Source organism: Mus caroli, chromosome 2 (genome assembly GCF_900094665.2).
Source record: "Mus caroli chromosome 2, CAROLI_EIJ_v1.1, whole genome shotgun sequence".
In the NCBI taxonomy this organism is placed as follows: Eukaryota; Metazoa; Chordata; class Mammalia; order Rodentia; family Muridae; genus Mus; species Mus caroli.
In genome coordinates, this window is record NC_034571.1 from 144,570,591 (window position 1) to 144,590,272 (window position 19,682).

The window sequence follows — 19,682 nt, forward strand, 5'->3', positions numbered from 1 at the left end:
GGGTTTTCCAAAGGAACGAGCACTAAAGACGAAACCGAATTTGTATGGCCCTGGTTCGTACCCCAGCGTGGCCACTACCTAGCAATGGGAATCTGAATGATCCCGTTGTTTCTGAGCATGGGCTGTTTTTGTTGGAGGTTTGTTACCCCATCTGTAAAATGAAGTAAACAGTAAGTGGGAAGCAATCAGCACAGTGCCTGGCTCATATAAGCCCCCAGTAAAAGCTGTACCAGACAGCTCTTAGCGTGCCTATCTCTTGATTGTTTCACGTAAGCTTTGAAAGAGATAACTATGAAGATACGAACGGCATCATGCGGATGCACACAAGGTGACAAGAGTAACGATGCCTTGGACTAAGTGGACGCTAATTCATACACATGAAATGAATAGCCTGTGGGATGTATTCTAGTCTCTCCTCGTTGCCAAGCACATTCTGCCTTGTCCCCCAAAATGTTGATGTGATTCATCTCTGCGTCAAGTACATCTTTGCCGAATAAATAATTGGATTTTTTTTAAGGCTACGCCTGTTTTTGGTTTTTTGGGGTTTTTTGTTTTTTTTTTAACGTCCATAAAGCCGTTCAGGATTCCCAAGCATTAGAATACAGGGGGACCTCCGGGGATGTCTGGGATAGCAACCACGCCGGAAGCAGCCGGAAGACAAGACAGGAACATTCCTATTGGCGCGTTAGCTCCCGGGGGAGCTGGACAGTGCCGCGAGAGCCGCGTGCCGCGCGAGAGCCTGCCGCAGCTTGGCGCATGTCCAGTCGGAACACGAAGTAGCTGTCCATCCCTCAACTCGGATGCTCTGACGCATTTTCCGGTTCGGACCCCACCCTTTCTTGCAACAGGAAGTCCGGAGAAGAGCCGGAAGTCGGGAGAAGAGCCGGAAGTCGGAAGAAGAACCAGTGGGGTCATCACGTGAGGATCAACGCAAACGTGGGGGTCAGTGGAGCGGAAGTCATTGGATTTTGCACTGCCGTAAAGTATAGTCCGTCAGACCGTCTTCCGGTTAGCGACAACGGCCGGCTCAGATGCCGGTGCCATCCTTCCTGTAGACCGCGACTCGGACGGTCGGCGATCCACGCCTCGCCTCAGCTCTCATACCTGTCGGTGCCCCTTCACCAAGATCATGTTCAAGAAATTTGACGAGAAGGAAAGTGTGTCCAACTGCATCCAACTGAAAACTTCCGTTATTAAGGGTATTAAGAGCCAACTGACTGAGCAGTTTCCAGGTATCGAGCCGTGGCTTAATCAAATCATGCCTAAGAAAGATCCCGTCAAAATAGTGAGATGCCATGAACACATGGAAATCCTTACAGTCAACGGAGAATTACTGTTTTTCAGGCAGAGAAAAGGACCTTTTTATCCAACGCTAAGACTGCTTCACAAATACCCGTTTATCCTGCCACACCAGCAGGTCGACAAAGGAGCCATCAAATTTGTGCTCAGTGGTGCAAATATCATGTGCCCAGGTTTAACGTCTCCTGGAGCGAAGCTCTACACTGCTGCAGTAGATACCATCGTGGCGGTCATGGCAGAGGGGAAAGAGCATGCCCTGTGTGTCGGAGTCATGAAGATGGCTGCAGCAGACATTGAGAAAATCAACAAGGGAATCGGCATTGAGAATATCCATTATCTAAATGACGGGCTGTGGCACATGAAGACATATAAGTGAGCCTTAGACACAATACACCTGAGCTAAATATAAATATTGTGTTGTATCTCTGTGTGTGTCTGTATGTGACATCATGAAGACAATACCTCTATGGTTATGCTGAATAAATTCAACAAATACCTTTTAAAAACAAAATCGGGGTGTTGTAACCACAAGAGAGCAGATATTGGGGAACAAGCAGCTTGCTGCACTTTGGAGTCTGACAAAAAGTGGCCGCACTCTGGCCTGGGGCGGTCCCCACCACCTCTCTGGGCTTCCTTATTAGGAAATTCGGAAGAATCCAGAGTGGATCTGACATCAGGGTCTCTACCAAGGTGCTCCTGTAAGAGCAGCCTTCGAGATTCCCTCTTGCCTCTTTTCTACATCTGTCTCTTTCCTCTTCCCTCTGCTTATGGAACGTTACCAGCAAGCCCCTTGATTTCCTAAAATTCTGAGCTTGGTAAGAGTACCATTACTTGGGAACCGACTGTGTTCCAGGCACTGTGCTGAGGGCATTGTAAGAGCAGCCTTACTCCTCACCCTCATGAGGAAGGTGGTGTTGACCTTATACAGATAGGGAAACAAACTCTTAAGAGGGCCCTGCCTTCCCAGGGTCACCTAGCTTCAGGTGGCAGGGCTTATATCTCCAACATCATGCATTTTATCCTGGTTTATGTTCCCGCTCCAGAAAATTAAGACAAGTTGGGCGTGGCTCCAGTGAGCCTTCCCCACCCTAATACCCCTGCCAGTCTAACTAAAGCCAAGGCTGAGCCCATGGGCCTGTCTGATGATGCCCTCCTTCAGGCGCTGACAGGTTGGGGNGGGGGGGGGGGGGGGGGGGCAGCCTCACTCTGGGGAGTGAACTTACCTGGCCTCTCTGCCCAGAGATCATCAACTATGAGTTTGACACTAAGGACCTGGTGTGCCTGGGCCTAAGCAGCGTCGTTGGTGTCTGGTACCTTCTGAGGAAGGTAAGTCAGAGCCTGTGCAGAAGGGGAGGTTGGGCAGGATGGGACACAGCGAGCTGGTCTCACTCCCACCTTTCTTCAGCACTGGATTGCCAACAACCTGTTTGGCCTGGCCTTCTCCCTTAATGGGGTAGAGCTCCTGCACCTGAACAACGTGAGCACTGGCTGTATCCTGCTCGGAGGACTTTTCATCTATGACATCTTCTGGGTGAGTCAGGCAGGGACATGATGTCCAGCTCTGAGGGTCCTCCTCCGCCTCCCGGCTTCCCTGAATCTATGGTCCAAGTGGCAACCTGATGGAAGTTTGTACCACAGAGCAGATCTATTTTTGGTCCACCTGTAAATCCAAAGGACCAAATCTACCAAGAACCCAGAGTACCCAGTGCCTTCAGATGCCTTCAGGTGGCCTTTCCAGGGGACTCTTCGTCCTGTGTCTCTGGGGTAAATGAGTTGAGGCTCAGGGACATTTGGTCAGGAGTTGGTGGATGCTGCTGGATGCCCAGCAAGGACAAAGGTTAGTTGTGCTCTGGCTGCACACTTACTCTTCTGAGGCACTGCTAAAGGGTCTGAGACTTTCCTGACTGGAATATCCTTTCCTGCAGAAGACCTTTTGTCTTTGAATGAAAGATGCCTAAGGTCTTTGTCTGTCTCTCTTCTCTTGATAGTGGTAGTAGTGGTGGTAGTGTTTCAAGACATGGTTTCTCTCTGTAACAGCCTGGCTGTCCTGGAATTTGCTCTGTAGACCATGCTGGCCTAGAACTCAAGAGATCTGCCTGCCTCTGCCTCCATTAAAGGCTCATGCTGCTGCCAACACCTGGTGGGATCTTTGTGTCTTAGTGGGATGGAAGCCTGACCAGCAGGCTGCCTGGCTTGGGCGAGTTAGGGTCTTTCTCATTTACATTTTCTTTTGCCCAGAACCACATGAAGGACCACTTCAACTCAATGTCAGGTCTGCTCTGAGCTCTCCTAGTTCCTTGTTCGACTCTCTTGCACCTCCAACAATACTGCATCTAGAAGCCTAGGGGCAACCTTTTCTTACCCACCCACTTCCCTTTAGACTCCTGTCTTCTCCTTCCAGGTATTCGGCACCAACGTGATGGTGACAGTGGCCAAGTCCTTTGAGGCACCAATAAAATGTAAGTGACCGCCTCCCACATCCGGGCATCCTCCTCTCAACCCAGTTGGGTCATCATCGCTGGTATCACATCATTGGTGTCAGGGACTCTCTTTCTTTCCTCTTCATTGATTCCTCTGTCTCTGTTCTTGAACTCAGGCTTCCTAATAGACCCTGGCCTTGAGCCACTTGGTCATGACATCAGGTGGCATGAAACATAGGAACGGGAATAAACCCAGGAGAGGTGCTTATTACCCAGTATTACAGGGCCTGCAGTGCCTCCACGTTCACTACGTCACGCTGGGATTCCCTTGCTACCTGACTACCAGGTGCTCTTTGTCTACCAACTCTCACCGCACCTTGTTGGTTTTTTAGAGTAACTTGTGTTTACATAACAGTATTAAAAAATCCAACTGTAGCTGAGTGTAGTGTCACACGCCTTTAATCCCAACATTTTGGGAGGCAGAGGCCAGTGGATCTCTGAGTTCAAATCCAGCCTGGTCTACAGAGTTCCTAGAATTCACTCTGTAGATCAGGCTGGCCAGGTCTGCACAGAGAAACCCTGTTTCAATTCCCACCCAAAAGAAAATGAAAAACTTGTAAGTACCAATGTCTTTGAAGAAGGAGAGTTTCTGTGGGTGTTTGTTGAGATGCGTTTCGGGTAGCCAAAGCAATCCTAGAGCTAACTCACAGCGTGGCTAAGGTGACTTTGAGCCTCTCATCCTGCTGCTTCCGCTTCCAAAGTACAGGGCCTAAGTAAACAAGGAGACATTTTTGTTATCTCAGTTACAGGAAGCCTGGGTAGATCAGCTCAAGGGTGAGTTAATTCAGTAGGATCACTGAAACCCAGGTTAATTCTGTCCTCCCAGCCTACTGTTCCCAGCATGTTTCTCACCTGTCCTTATTCAGCTTCTGATGGTCCCCGGAGGAGAACCACAGTTCTAGCATTGACTTCTCAAGCAGACATGGCCAGAGACACAGAGAGGACTCTGTTTCTCTTTGCTTAAGAAGGAGTGCATCTCACTTCACCCCGCCACCTCCAAGTCCACTGGGGAAGCTTCCCTTATGATTCATTGGTCAGGTCATATGTTAGGTGCAAGTCCACTGGGGAAGCTTCCCTTATGATTCATTGGTCAGGTCACATGTTAGGGAGCTGCAGGTGTAGCCAGTAGTGAAGTGGTCACCAACCATGCAGGGGGACCTAGGTTCCATCTCCAGCACCCCAAAAATAATAATAATAAACAGACTGAAGAGATGGCTCAGTGCTTAAAAGCACTGTCTGTCTTCCAGAGGATCTGGGGTTCAATTCTTAGCACCTCCGTGACAGCTCACAACTGTCTAAGGCTCCAAATCCAGGGGCATCTGGCACCTTGAGACACGCAGGCAGGCAAAACACCAATGCACATAAAATAAAAAGAAATAAATAATCTTTTAAAAATTAAAACATGGGTTCCTTTGGCTGCACACAGGGACACAAACATGCAGGAATGCAATCCTGCTAGCTTGAGAGGAATGAAAAGTCAAGGCCAGCCTGGGCTTCCTAGCTAGATCTGTCTCAAAAACAAACAACAACCACACTCCAGCAAGGTAGATGGAGAGCGCAGCTTAACGTGGAGTCTCAGCCCTAGATGACCCTGAAACACCTGAGCTACTTAAGCGCAAGGACCTTATGGGGTATGGTTTCAGGAGAGTGAGGTGACCTTGAAAAATGCTTAGTGGTCTATAGAATCATGGCAGCCCTGGCTTGGTCCCCTGGCAACTCGGAAGGAAAAATAAGGATGAATGAAACCTTTGGCTAGGTGATCCTAGAAAGAAAGGGTGGGGGAGTCCTCCTTACTGTAAAAGCTGCCATTTCACCCTCAGCACCCTGTCATCTCCCTGTACACCCAAAACACAAATGTGTGTGAGTCATATTTCACAGGGCTGGAGGCTGGCATCCTGAGGACCAGAGTTCCCTCTGATCCTTGCCGTCTCGCCCCTGCCTCTCCCTGCAGTGGTGTTCCCCCAGGATCTGCTGGAGAAGGGCCTTGAAGCAGACAATTTTGCCATGCTGGGACTTGGAGACATTGTCATTCCAGGTAATTGCTGGGAGAGGACTGTGGTGCGGGGTTGGAGAAGATACTTGGCATGTCAGAGTTTTAGTTCAAAGTGGGAAGCTGGCCTTGTTATTGAGAATGGGCAAGGTCATGAGGATTTGGCCTCAGTGCATGTTTGTGGTTTGGTGGCGTTCAGCATGTCTCTTCCCCATAAGAATGGCCTTGAACATAATCTGGCCAACCTGGACTGGTCAGCCAGAAGAGGGAGCCCTGCTTGTAGGAGAAAAGGTCTGCCAGGCCTTTGTCTCAGGTCAAGGGATGAAGCAACTGAAAGTGTGTGTTTATCTGTGGCCGCTCTCCCTGTCTACCTGTCAGGGATCTGTCTAACTCCTAGTTCCTCTAAGGTAGGACAGACATTCCTACCGTCCTCGGCAGTAGGGCCTTCTGATTGTGCAGAGGGGATAGAGGGAATTTCTGTATTCCAGGTTAAAGAAACAGGTTCAAAGAAATGGTTCAACTTGTCTGAGAGATTGGGTTTGACATATCCCACCCACCTCACCCCCCTGGTCTCCCCACACTGTACAATACCAAAGTTAACAGGGACTTGTTTCCCAGGTAACTAACGCGGAAGAAATTTGAGTCCTGTCGTAGAAAATGAGGGCACATGCTTTTAACCCTAGTAACCTCAGACATAGAGAATTCTGAATTAGCCTGGTTAACTGGTCAACATGGGACTCATTAAAGAAAAAAAGGTTGGGACAGGAGAGATGGCTCAATAGTTAGGAGCACTGGCTGCTGCTCTTCCAGAGGACCCAGATTTGATTCTCAGCACTCATGCAGCAGTTCAAAACTCCAGTTCCAGAAGATCTGACACCACCACCACCACACACACACACTCACACACACTCACACATGCAGGCAGAACAACAGTGCACATGGAAATTTTTTTTTTTTTAAAGATTAATTCTAGGCCTTCTGGCAGTGGATAGAGACGGTGGTGGTGGTGGTGGTAGTGGTGGTGGTGGTGGTGGTAGTGGCGGCAGCGGCAGCGGCAGTGGCCAGGGGCAGAACAGACTGTGGTCCTGTGTTCATCCTAGCTTGATGCCTGGCTTGGTGGCCAGAGCTGTTTTTAAAGAAAATGATGGAATCCCACCCCCAGACCAATGCCTTACAGCGGGCTTCCCAACGGTTACTTCGGCTCCTCGTCTTGTGGTGATCCCCAATCCTAATACTATTTTCGTTGCTATTTTTCATAACTGTAATGTTGCTGCTGTTATGGATTGTAAATATCTGTATTTTCCAATGGTCTTAGGTGACCCCTATGAAAGGGTTATTGGACACCAAAGGGATTGTGACCCATAAGTTGAGAAGCACTGCCTTACAGTCGCCCAGTGTCTAGCTTCCCCAGTCTTCTTGGTGTGTGTGGCTCTGGGCTTTAGAGTATATACATCCTCTCCATATTAGTCACTCCAGGATCTATACATGTCTCTGAATCTTGTAGCTGTCACTCAGTCCTGAGAGCAGCGTGTTGAAACCCCCTCAGCTGCCAGGAGTTAATACAGTTAGCAAAGCCCCTGCCCCTGCTTCAGTTGGAGAGCTGTTACAGGTGTCGGTCACCAGGGGGCGCTAAGCCCCAAACACTGTAGAAAAGGCAACTCTAGGCCGCTTTCTCCACCCGTCTCTCCTCTCCGACTCGTTTCCTTCTTTAAATTAATGACTTGAGGTGGGGCCCTTAGTTCCGTGGTAGAGAGAGCCCTTGCCTGGCATGTACAATTGTGGGCCTGGGTTCCAAAGGCAGCATTGTGAAAATATCTACTGGTCGTGCTTGCTAGTTGTTGATGCTTTTGATGGACACAGAACGTTTCAGCTCTTGAGAGGTTGCCCTCAGCTAAGTGAGACTCAGTCTCTGTCCTGTGTGAGCCTGAAAGGCCGCTGAGGAGGGAGGTCCATGGAGGATGTGGTGTGTGCGCACACAGAGGTTGGACTGGCTAGCTGTGTCTCGGGGACTCTGGAGGCTGGGGCACCTGGCCTTGGTTTTGAAGTGTGGCTCGGGTGCTAAGAGACACAGTTAGCATTCCTGGGCTCCTGTGGTACTTCCCAGTGATGGCTTCCAGCTCCAGCCCTCCACCTCCTGCCTGGCAGTAGCCACAGGGCTCCTTCTGGACCTGTTTAGGTGGTTCTCCTCCCAGAATGCTCCCTGCATGTCGTGTTCCTTACTCGGAATATAGACCCACCCAGGCCTGCTGCGTGACCATTCTGTGCCGTGTCTCCCTCCTCTACGTGCAGCCATACTAATTCTTCAGAACATATTTTCCACTCTCCCTGGCCTGTGTCACTTTAAAGAAGCCCTCTTCAGGCTAGGCCCCACCACAGTCCACCTTTTCCAACACAAGAAGTCCGTCTTTCAGTTAGAACAGGCGTAGATTTGGTATCCTGTTGGAATCTCTCATACCTGGTGTCATTCTCCCACTGTCCTGTCCCCTTGGCTGGGCTCTAGGAGCTGTGGCTTCACTTGACTTACACTGTCCCTGGTCAGTGGGACACTCAGTGGAAGACCCATTGTGATACTACAGTGCTGAGGTGGGGGGGAACCAGGCCCATCCATCAGTCGGGTGGGTACCCCACTGCATGTCTCCACCCCAACCTGGCCTTCTAACAGTGCCCTTTTCCCTTCAGGGATCTTCATTGCCTTACTGCTTCGTTTTGACATCAGGTAAGCCAGGGGAGGGCCTGGCCTGGCCTGGCCTGACCTGACCTGGGGTTCTCCTAGCATTCTCCAGCTTTCAGGAGCCCAGGGAAAGTACCTCCACCCACATATAGCCAGACAGATTCTCATTCCACCTGCATTCTGAAGTTTGAAGCCCAACCCCGGCAAACCCCCAATGCTGCTGACCAAAAAGAAAAAAAAAAAAGGAAAAATCCTTTTATCTGAGATTGGTGTTTGTAGCTCTGTGCCCTTGGCGGCCAGTCTGACCTTGTAAGCCTCAAGCTCATATCCATGGTGGTAAACAAGAGTTCCCTCTCGGGTCTGCTGTGCCAAGTCGGGCAGAGCGCTGAGCACAGGCTGACCTTAGTGGTAGGGAAAGCCGGCTGCAGCCCGTCTTTGTCAGGCTGGACTTGAGCCACTGCATTCAGGTCTAGCTGTTCCCTTAGGTCTCCCTCCTTGGGCTCTTTTCAGACTGTCACAGAAGCTAAGCACAAGGCTGGCCTGGAGCTCAGAGGAACACTTGCCAGGCATGCACAGGACCTGACTCAGGCCCTTGCAGACTCCCTGAGCCTCGCCTCAAATTTACATTCTGTGGCGATAACCTAGAGCCGCCTTTTTTCCCCCAAGAGATTTTTGTGCTGGCTAAAACTCTTAGAGCCTGCCAGGCTATACAGAGAAACCCTGGCTTGAAAAACAAACAAAAAAAACTCTTAGAGCCATTTCTAGATTTTTACATTTGGTATTTACAAATGGCCTATGGCTTTCCCGGTTTTTTGCAAAGGTATAAACCGAGCATGGAAGAAGGGTAACTTATCTAAAGAGACATAGCTCAGGGAAGTCCAAGGTGCACAGCTGTCCAGGCTCCTGGCAGAGAATCTCCCCACACACATATGCAGCTTCAGTCTTTGCAGAAAGGATGTTACTCGACTAACCTCTTCCTTCCGCCTTGTCTGCAGCTTGAAGAAGAACACGCACACCTACTTCTACACCAGCTTCGCCGCCTACATCTTTGGCCTGGGTCTCACCATCTTCATCATGCACATCTTCAAGCACGCCCAGGTGAGCAGCGCGTCCTCGCGGTCCAGAGCGCTTTCCTGACAGTGCAGAACTTAGAGACCAGAGGTTAGCACCCCGCGGTGGTGGCAGCAAAGACAATCCCGGTTGTCATTGTCTTTGACTTGTGCAGCCACAAGCACTGTCTTCATCAGGAAAGCAGACATCTTGTCAGAGCTCTCTACCTGGTTTCTGCCTGTATGTGGCCCCTAAGCAGACAGTGTGTCACATGGCCATTCTAGGTTTGGGGGAAGAGACTGGAGAAGAGATGATGGCTTCCCAGGCAGGCTAACATAAGTGAACAAGAGAGCAGGACTGGGTGACCCAGGTGTCTCCTCCCACCAAGGTAGGCGGCAGAGACTGAGCCACCACAGTGAACAGCGTGGGGTCTTAGAGGTCTGGAGAGAGGAAGCCATTAGGGGCTGAGCAGGGGGATTACTTCCCCTCTTGTCTGACGGGCACAGTGCACTTGCCAGGCTCTGTAACCTGAGAGAGCTCATGAGGAAGCCGGAGCGGAGGTGCTACCCAGCGAGTGGGTCCTAGAGCCGGGACTCGGCCTGGGACAGTATAAAAACCAGGCCCGGGCTGCAGGAACAGCATGAGGGCTGGAGGCTGAGGACGTGCCAGTGGGAATCCACAGACTCGTCTCGGTGAGGCAGGCCAGGTCACAGCAGCTCCAGGCTCCAATTTCCTTAGTCCTTAGTCGTTAATGAAAGCAGAAAGGGGAGTGGCTTAAGGATGGAACAGACTATACCTAGATACCCCATGCCCAGCACAGCCTTGCCTTCTATGAGGTCAGTTGCCCACAGCCCAAAAATAATGAATGGAAAACTCCGGTTTTAAATGCCATGCATTCTGAATACCAAGATCACGCTTACTGTCCACATGAAGCCTTCCTTGATCCAGTGCATCACACTGCGTACCATTACAGACGTCGGCTCTCGGCTCTCACAACGTGCCGTGCTATACAGTTTTGAGGTGCCTGCCCTGAGGATAAGGAGGAGGCTGCGTATTGCTGCTCTTCACTCCTCCCTTCCCCAAAGCTCCATCCCACGGGATCTGCCTCTGCAGTCATCACAAGAGCAGATTCCTTAGCACTGGGCCTGGCCTTAAACCTTCCACCAAGCTCTGAGGGTGTGGCTCGTAAGCAGGGAAACTCAAAGCGTTCGCAGAGCCTTCTCACTCATTCACTTCTGTTTGGTTCAGCTTCTGCTGTGCCCGTGGAGCATGGCATGTGCTTGGTGAGAGGATTACAAAGTGCCAGATCCAGGAACAAGCTTAGAGGCCTTTTCAAGGCCTGTACTACCGCTCCCAACCCTCCGCTGGAGTAGGCCGGTATACATTCCCCCTGCGGCCACCAGGTGGCGGGCTTGCCTTCTACCCTGGAGAGAAGAGATTCTTACTCTCATGCCGGGTACAGGGAGGGCCCCGAGGCCTAGAAGGACAGACTTAGCCAGGAAATCCAGCTAGCCAGGCTATGCCCAGGCCTGGGCACCTGGTCTTGATTCATCTAGATGGCTATATCCCTGAAAGAAGGGATCCAGGACGTAGGTAGAGCCTAATAAAAGGGGTCTGCTTCTCCGAGACATAAGCAGGCCCTGTGCCAGCATTTCTCTAGCTAGACATCCCCTGTGTGGCCTTCAGTTCACTTAGCCTTTTAGGAAACCTTCCTAGCTAGGCATGGTGGTACATGCCTATGACCCCAGCATTTGGGAGGTAAAAAAGGAGGCGCAGAAGTTCAAAGTCAGCCTCAGCTACATAATTAACTCCAGTGAGCCTGGGTTACATATATAAGATGCTGCCTCAGAACACCCTGGCCCCGCTGGGCGGTGCTGGCACACGCCTTTAATCCCAGCACTCAGGAGGCAGAGGCAGGTGGATTTCTAAGTTTGAGGCCAGCCTGGTCTACAGAGTTGAGTTCCAAGACAGCCAAAGAAAGGAAAAGAAAGCAAGCCCTGGCCCCTGCCTTACTGCCCTGAGTAGTGCATCAATCTGTCTCCTTCACACTCTCATTGAAGAGTTTCCCGGGTACCTTAAGAAGAAAGAAAAGAAGGCAGGGCTTGTATCCCTTTGACAATAGCAAACTTACTCTTTCTTAAAGGAACCTTCCCATGAGCCTGAGGCCACCAGCTCTCTGGTAAGAGGGCCACTGGGAAAGAATAAAGTCCACACATACTCCCCCAAAAGTCCTACATTCCACATTGCCCAAGACCATCTTAGGCAAGAACATGCATGGGCTACAGAGCATGACCCTGGCTGTCACTCCTGACTGGTCCTTCCGTCCCCATCCCCACATTGTCAGTTTGCTCATCTGTTTGTTCTCCATTTATTGTACTGTGTGAAAGAGTGTTGGGTTGTATACATTTGCCTGCAGTAGTCAGCAAAGGATGTCGGATTCCCTGGAGCTGGGGTTACAGGCAGTTGTGAGCCTACAGAACCAACCTTGGGTTTTCTACAAGAGCAGTGTGCATTCTTCACCGCTGAGCCATCCCTCAAGGCCCCACGAATTAAAGTTGCTGTTAGAGTTTGACCTTCCATCCCTGCTTGTATTCATGTTATTTTCCCTCCTATTTATAGGGGCCTGTGTGATTTGGTTGGGTTTGGTTGAGTTTGACTGGTGGTGGTTTGAGGCAGGGTCTCATTGTGTTTCCCTGGCTGGCCTAGAACCCACTGTGTGAGAGTACCCTATCATTCATGAGGTCTGCCTGCCTCTGCTTCTCAAAGGCTTGGTTAAAGATGTGCACCACCACACCCAGCCTGGTTTTGACTATTTGGTTGGTTCGTTGGCTGTTTTTTGTTTTGTTTTGAGGCAAGTTCTCCCTGCATAGCTGGGCTAGCCTCAGACTCCCAGTAATTCCCTTGCCTCGGTCTCCTGAGCACTAGAGTTACAAGTGTGCACCACAATGCCCAGCTTCTTTCTCCTTACAGGATATTTTATTCTTTCTCTAGCTGCCCCACCCACCCCACCTGTGGCAGTGCTGGGAATCGACCCCAGCGTTGCTTGGATGTTATGTGAGAAGTCTACCACTGAGCTAGACCCCTGCCCATTTTTCCAGTTTTGTGACCTGAAAGTTTAAACCATTTCACATGCCTTGTTTCTCATGAGTTTGCTTAGGACTTAGAGGATCTCTAGCTGCTTCTCAGCTTGGGTCATAGACCTCAAAAAACCTTCAAGGAGCCAGGCCCATGAGAGGAGCCCAGGTCACACCCCAACTTGGCTCCCACACCCTCCGTGACCTTGGGCAGGTCTGTCCCCTGCTCTGATCCTCAGGAGCCCTGTCTTTAGACCTCAGGCCTGGAGAGTTAGGCTATTACTAGATTCTATATAATAAGGTAATGTGGCTCACCGTCCACCCAGACCAGGGCCAAAAAACAATGGTCCCTCAAGCTCATCCTCGGGTGCAGGGAGAGACCTGCTGCTGGTGGGTCACAGCATCACAGGCTGGCTTCATACTGAGGTCCATGCCTCTTTACTCTCACACCATTTATCTCCAAGATAAATTATCTTTTAACTCGTGATCGAGGAGAAGCCACAAGTACATCTTGTGCCACCGCCCCCACCCCCACCCTCTGCTAAATGCCAGACAGAGACTGAACAGGGAAGAGGTCACTTACTCCCTCCAAGTCCACAACCCAGCAGGGAACAGAGACTCCACACCGCCTAGAATGATCACTAACACGCAGCAAAGGACCTTGCAAGTGGAGGCTTCTCCACAGAGACAAGGTTTGAAGGGAAGGCAGAGTAGCCTAGGCAGCTGAGATGCCAAGGTACTGGAGCTACGGCCAAAGTAGGTCAGATGAGATAGGAAGAGATGACAAGGGTCACATCTCATGGGGCCTTCAGGCCACTAGGAGCACTGGGGATTCTGGAGTGTCCAGCAGTGGTGTGATGGTGTGATGTCCACCTTTCAGAGGTAATAAGCGAGGAATGACTTCAGGGTCTAGGATGTGTTGTGTTCCATTCCCCAACCCCCCCCCCCCCAGAACATTAGACTTTCTCTGCCCAAAGAGGATGGTCACCACCATGGAGGTGAGCTAGAAGCACCAGGGAAAGCCTCGGGCCATAACTGCCTTCCTTTTCTCCCAGCCCAGCTTTCCCAGGAGTCTTAGCACAGACTTGGGAGTAGGGGAAGGGGAGGGCAGAGCACATATGTGTGATATGTCTGTCTGTCAACACTGACTGCAGCCACGGGGAGCTACTGTCATTGTTGTCACCATGTCACCACCTCTCCCAGGTGCAAGGCTCTGCCCCAGCCTAGGCTGCAGGCTTCTAGGAAAAAAGCCAGCCTGCGAAGTAGCAGCACCGAGCTAGTCTATGATTCAGACACTACCAGTCAGCCTTGGAGCCCTGCATGCAGTTTCTTCTAGCGTGTGCTTTTCCTCCCGGGGAGGAGGAGCCCTGGTCTCTGACTCTAGCCCTGTTTCTAGGCTCTGCCATTGACTCGCTCTGAAACCCTGGGTCTGAGCTATCCCTCAGTTAACTCCAGAAGAGAGTAAGGGTGCTGGGTGTGGTCCTGAGTCAGTGCCTTCCCTCACTAGCCTCTGTCTTCTCCTAGCCGGCTCTCCTGTACCTGGTCCCTGCCTGCATCGGCTTTCCTGTCCTGGTGGCACTAGCCAAGGGAGAAGTGGCCGAGATGTTCAGGTAAGGCGGGATGGAGCAGACGCTAGGCCAGCCCTCGAGCACCTGCCCTGCCCGCAGCCTGCCAGATCCCAGGAGCATCTGCTCCAAGGGCGTGTTCCCAGCACCTGTGCCCCTCTGCTGGTGATTGGTGCCTGGCCTGTGATTACCAGTGGGATTTTCCCTGGGAGTCAGGGAGGTCTGGCCTAGGACCGCCTGCATGCCTACTGTGTGTTAAAGGAATGACTGGGGAGGTTCTGTCTAAGCTGCCCACTCTCCAGGGCCTTGGATCACAGGCTAGCTCTGTCACCAGGTGACTTGAGGCATGTCTTCCCCTATCCCTCATCATCAGTTTGCATGTACTAGGACAAGGAAGTACCCTTAACAAGAAGGTATATGTCCGTCGCTGTCCGGCTGCCTCTGAAGCCATTCTCCTCTCATACGCCCTCCCCATCCCCATGGCCACTACCACATCTGCCGCACCTTGTGCACAGCCCCACCTCTACCCCCAGGGCCTGCATGACTCCCAGCAGGTGTCTGCTCCCAGGCACCACCAACCCCCGCCTGCCAGAGACCTAGAAATAGCTGCCAGCTACTATTAAAGCTGCCCACTCGGGGGCCTTCACCCAACTCCGGGGCTTGGCCTCCAGTTGTCCCCCCAAGTGCCTGCCAGGGCCTCCTGTGCACCTGGCTGCCTCAGAGCGACAGATGACTCACCCCTTCCCCATGCCTGCCCTGCCTGGAATCCCCAGCTCCCTGCTGGGCCTGCTGGTTGGAAGCCCGCCCACCCCCATCTTCTGGCAAGGCACTTGATGCTTGAGGTCAGCGCTTCCCATCCCATCTCGCTCTGTACATCCATGCTCAGAGAGATTTCCAAACCAGTCTCCTGTATCCCCGTAGCGTAAGCTCTGAGCACCCAGCCAGGGCAGAAGGTGCCTCCTTCCCCCTCTGAGGTCTGGTTTCCCTAAATGGTCTTCTATGTAAGCCCCACCCTACCCAGAAGGTCCTTAGGGAGAAGCAAGAAAGCAGGCAGCCCTCTCTTCTGTCCTCTATCCCTTTCTCAACCTGATCATTTGCTTATTTTTTCTTTCACTGCCACTCCCTTTTGAAAAACTCATTGGATGATTCAGTCTTGAATGGGTTACACATTTATACGGATGCTGCTGTTGGAGAGATGACTCCACGGTTAGAGTACTTGCTCTTTTCTCAGAGGACTCTAATGTGGTTCCCAGCACCCACACTGGGCAGCTCGAAACCAGCCCTCCAAGGGGATCTGAAACCTGTACTCAGTGAGAGAGCAAACACGCACGCACGCACGCACGCACGCGCACGCACACAGGCATCAAATCCCGTAAGTCGTCCTCTGAGCTCACAAGCACCATGGCACACATGAATAAATATGTATCTAAGTCACTGTTGGGTTGCTGTGAAGAAACACCATGACCAAGGCACTCTTATGGAAGAGAGCATTTAATTACGGAGCTTGCTTACTTTCAGAGGCTTAGGCCATTAGCATTGTGTCAGGGAGCAGAGTGGATTCAGGGTGCTGGAGCAGGAGCTGAGAGCGCCGAGAGCAGGACACTGGGCTGCCATGGACTTTTGAAACCTCATGGTCCACCTCCTCCAGCAAGATCACACTTCTTCCTAATTCTTTTCAAATAGTGCCACTCACTGATGACTAAGCATTCAGATATGAGCATATGGGCGCCGTTCTTCCTCACACCACCACAGTCTTGTAAAATCAGACTAGGGAGAGCGCTCAGTCGCTAATGTGCTTGCTTCACATGAGTGAAGACCTGTGCCTAGATGCTCAGCACCCAGCTAGCCAAGTGGGCATAAAAATGAATTTCCTTTTTAATACTCAGAGCTGAGCCTATCTTTGCCTTGTGCTACTTCATGCCTTAGCCCCTGTACTAAGGCAGAAGGACCATTGATTTCAAGACCAGCCACCACTAAGGGCATGCACCGCCATGCTCCAGGCCAGCAGCCAGAGTTTCGGAGTAAAACCTTGTTTCAGCTAAGTGTCTTTAGCCCCGGCTGCTGGAAAGGCTGAGATGGGAGGGTCTCTACTGTAACTCACACTATGCTAACCAGGCATTGATAGGGTGACCTCCTGGGAACAGGGACCACTAGGTTACCAAAGGCGGGGCCCAAGTGACCCAACCCAAGTCAGAAATGGAGCAAGTCAAACTTTGTTTCAGAAAAACAAAACAGAACAGTGGCATGTGACCTTAATCCCACTGTGGCGGTGCGCGCACTTTTTCCTAGCATTTGGAAGACAGAGGCAGGTGGGTCTATGTGAGTTCTAGCCCAGCCAAGGCTACATAGTAAGATCCTGTCTCTAGATTAGTAAAGAAAAGTTTAAAAGTTAAAAAAAAAAAATTTTTTTTTTTTGAAGCACTCTGTGGAGATGGCTCAGCAGTCAGTGCACCTGTGCTTCCAGGGGACCTGGCTTTAGTTCCTAGCGCTTACATGCCAGCTCACAACTTCCTGTGAACTCCAGTTCCAGGGATCCAACACACTCTCGTACTTCTGCAGCCACCAGGCGCACATGCATGAATGCAGGCAAAGCACTCACATACCAGAGAATTAAAATATGTTTTTAAAAAAATGGATAAGCGAAATGGCTCACAAGGTAACAATTCTTGCTGCCAAGTGTGAGAACCTGAGTTTAAAGATTTATTTATGTTATTTATGTTAATTTTTAATTTATTTACATACACTGTCGCTGTCTTCAGACACACCAGAAGAGGGCATTGGAGCCCATTACAGATGGTTGTGAGCCACCATCTGGCTGCTGGGATTTGAACTCAGGACCTCTGGAAGAGCAGTCAGTGCTCTTAACCGCTGAGCCACCTCTCCAGCCCGACATGGTAGAAGGGGAGCAGCAACTCCCATAAGTTGTCCTCCCACCTTTCCACAAGCACCGTGGCACACACAAATCAACTCTTTAAAAACAAACTAGGGATGTGGCTGTTATTAAAGTGCCAACTGTGCAAGCATGAGAACCTGTGTTTGGTACCCAGCACCCAGCAAGGTAGAGTGGCACACATCGGTAACCCTGGCTTTGGGTGGGGATAGACATACAGATGCTTGGAGTTCACTAGACAGCCAGTCTCGCCAGTGGGTGAGCCATGGGTTCAATAACAGACCCTGTCTCCAGACATAGGGTGTAGAGTTAGAGAGGAAGACAACCATGGACCTCTGACCTCCTTACATGCATGCATGCATGCATGCATGTGCACACACACACACACAAATGCAGCTGTGAGAAGGGAGGCTATGCTCCTGTTGGGTCTGCTGGAGAGGCCAGATGTCACAGCCCTTCAGAGACACATGCACTGAGGGCAACATTCTCCAGCACCTGCTCTGCTCTCTGGTGCTCTTTCCTGTGTGCGGAGTGTTAGAGACAAAGGTTCAACTCCAGGGCCTCACTGAGGCTGAGCATGTGCTGTCTTGCTGTGTTGCAGAACAGCATATGTTAGAGATGCTGGTTTGGCAGCATGCTCACTCGGCCGGCCCATCCTGCTTCTCTCTTGTGTGCACCATGCACACAGGCTGCTTTGCACGAGCAAAGTGGAAGGACAAGCCATGGAACCAAGACAGTGGTGCTCTGTGTTCCTAGGGAAGGCTGTCTCCAGCTTTCCCTGATCTCCTCCTCTGCATCTCCTTGTTCCGTCTTCTCTGTCTGTCTCTCACACAGCTACGAGTCCTCGGCCGTAATCCTGCCTCATACGCCGAGGCTCACTCACTTTCCCACAGTCTCGGGCTCCCCTGCCAGCCTGGCCGACTCCATGCAGCAGAAGCTAGCTGGCCCTCGTCGCCGGCGCCCGCAGAATCCCAGCGCCATGTAGTGCCCAGCGGGTGCCCACCTGCCCGCTTCCCCACTGTCCTGGGCCTAAGGTAGGGCAGATGTTCCAGCCTTAGTGGAAAGTGAGGGAATGTCACTGGGCTGGTGGCAGGAAGGAAGCAGCTCTTCACAACCATCCATACTTGCTGCCCAGAGTCTTGTTCCCACTATTTATTCTCTTCTGCTCTCCAGCAGAAGGCACAAGAAGCTTAAAGTTGATCCACACAAGTCCAGCCCAAGCCTTTCCCATTTGCCGCTGCCCTTGCAGCCCCTTGGCAGCACAGGGCACAGGGGAAGCCAAGCAGGGTGCCCATGAGGACACACAGATGGCTGGGGCCAGGTACTGGCAGAGGCTAGGCTTGAGATGCAGTGACCCTGTCGTTCATTCCCTGGGATTGCAGGGAGAGGGGGCACAGAAGACTCTGCCCTCCCTCAACATCCTCCAAGTGTGTTCTTTTGTTTTCTGATCAGTTATGAGGAGTCCAACCCTAAAGATCCAGCAGCCGTGACTGAATCCAAAGAGGAGTCAACAGAGGCGTCGGCATCGAAGAGGCTAGAGAAGAAGGAGAAATGAGGCGGCGCTGCCTGACCCTTGAGGGCCAGATCGGACAGGCAGGGGATGACCTGTAGGCGACACAGAAGAGAAGACACCTGCAGGAGGAGGCGATGGTGGCCCCCGGATGGGGAACAGGCCTCTGCTGCCTGTTCCCTCTCCCCTTTCTCTGGCTTCCTCTGCTCCTCCTCATCCCTGCAGGCAAAGGAAACCCTCTGCTGCTTCCTTCCCCAGGAGCCAGGTGGGAACTGAATGTGCTTTTTAGATTTTTGTATTGTGGACTGTCTTTGCCTCATATTAAAAACTCATCCCATGGCCGCTGGGCCACCGTGCTCCAAGGGAGCTCTCAGCAGCTCTGACTAGTGTTTCCTGCTGAACTCATCGGGGCTTTGCAAGTACCTTCATGGGTGCCGGGCCAGAAGTGGGTTCCCATGAGCCTCCTTTCCCAGCCACTCTTGGGGGACAGTGAAGGTGGTGGGCTAGTGCTTGCTGCGCCCTGCTGGCCTTGGTATGAGATGAAGAGAGTGTCACGGGGCACCCCGCTTCAGCAAAGGGACTTGTAACTATAGACAGACGGCTCCCTGGGCTTGCTGTCCATCTGGCTGGAAATCAAAGGTCCATCTCTTCCATCCCCAGGTCTCCCAAAATACAGCTCAGGTCTTCAGAAAGCCTGTACTGGGGAAGGAGCAGGCTCCAGAGAACAGAAGAGGCCATCCAAGGTCAGGCAAGAGTTAGAGATCCCAAAGCCAAAGTCTTCCTCCCGCCTGACCTTCAAGCGAGTCCCCAAAGGGCAAGGAGAGGGCAGCTCATCCCTCGTCCACCTGGCCAGGTGGAGAAACTGATACTGTAGAATGGCCATGACCTGTAAGCTTTCCCTGGCTAGGGTTCAGGGTTATTAACTAAAATTAACAGATTGGAAATAGCCAGAGAGCAAAGGCTGTCCAGAGCCTGGGGAATAATAGTGGAAGGAGGTGAGTGTCCCCAGTTTCAGATGTAGACCAAGCTTCCAGTCTGTACTTAGGATGCTAAACTGCACGTGCTTTAGCCTCGCTCTACAGAGGAGGGAATGGGGCCGCTCACCCCCAGACAGTGACTGCAGCTCAACATACTAAGCAATGTGCTGTCCTCT

The 19,682-nt window shown here is 51.6% G+C and overlaps 2 protein-coding genes across 4 annotated transcripts in view; both read left to right on the forward strand.

Annotated features, from left to right (window-relative positions):
• Nucleotides 1-18,905, forward strand: part of Hm13 (histocompatibility minor 13) — a 35,364-nt gene extending 16,459 nt beyond the window's left edge. The window contains exons 5-13 of one of the 3 annotated variants that reach the window (XM_021180993.2): nucleotides 2,540-2,625; nucleotides 2,705-2,830; nucleotides 3,701-3,758; nucleotides 5,731-5,814; nucleotides 8,449-8,485; nucleotides 9,436-9,538; nucleotides 14,089-14,174; nucleotides 17,854-18,053; nucleotides 18,472-18,905. In XM_021180993.2, the coding sequence (XP_021036652.1) occupies nucleotides 2,540-2,625; nucleotides 2,705-2,830; nucleotides 3,701-3,758; nucleotides 5,731-5,814; nucleotides 8,449-8,485; nucleotides 9,436-9,538; nucleotides 14,089-14,174; nucleotides 17,854-18,004 (731 nt within the window). In that variant the 3' untranslated portion in view covers nucleotides 18,005-18,053; nucleotides 18,472-18,905. The remainder of the gene's footprint in view (nucleotides 1-2,539; nucleotides 2,626-2,704; nucleotides 2,831-3,700; nucleotides 3,759-5,730; nucleotides 5,815-8,448; nucleotides 8,486-9,435; nucleotides 9,539-14,088; nucleotides 14,175-17,853; nucleotides 18,054-18,471) is intronic. The other 2 variants (XM_021181009.2, XM_021181001.2) reach the window with 2 other exon arrangements.
• LOC110308582 (malignant T-cell-amplified sequence 2) lies at nucleotides 81-1,810 on the forward strand. Its single transcript, XM_021181016.2, has one exon. The coding sequence runs from the start codon at nucleotides 1,130-1,132 to the stop codon at nucleotides 1,673-1,675; it is 546 nt and encodes a 181-aa protein (XP_021036675.1). The 5' UTR covers nucleotides 81-1,129; the 3' UTR covers nucleotides 1,676-1,810.
• Nucleotides 18,906-19,682: the final 777 nt, after the last annotated feature.

Coding starts and splice junctions, on each gene's coding strand:
- LOC110308582 (XM_021181016.2), top strand. CDS start 1,130: ATGTTCAAGAAATTTGACGAGAAGGAAAGTGTGTCCAACTGCATCCAA.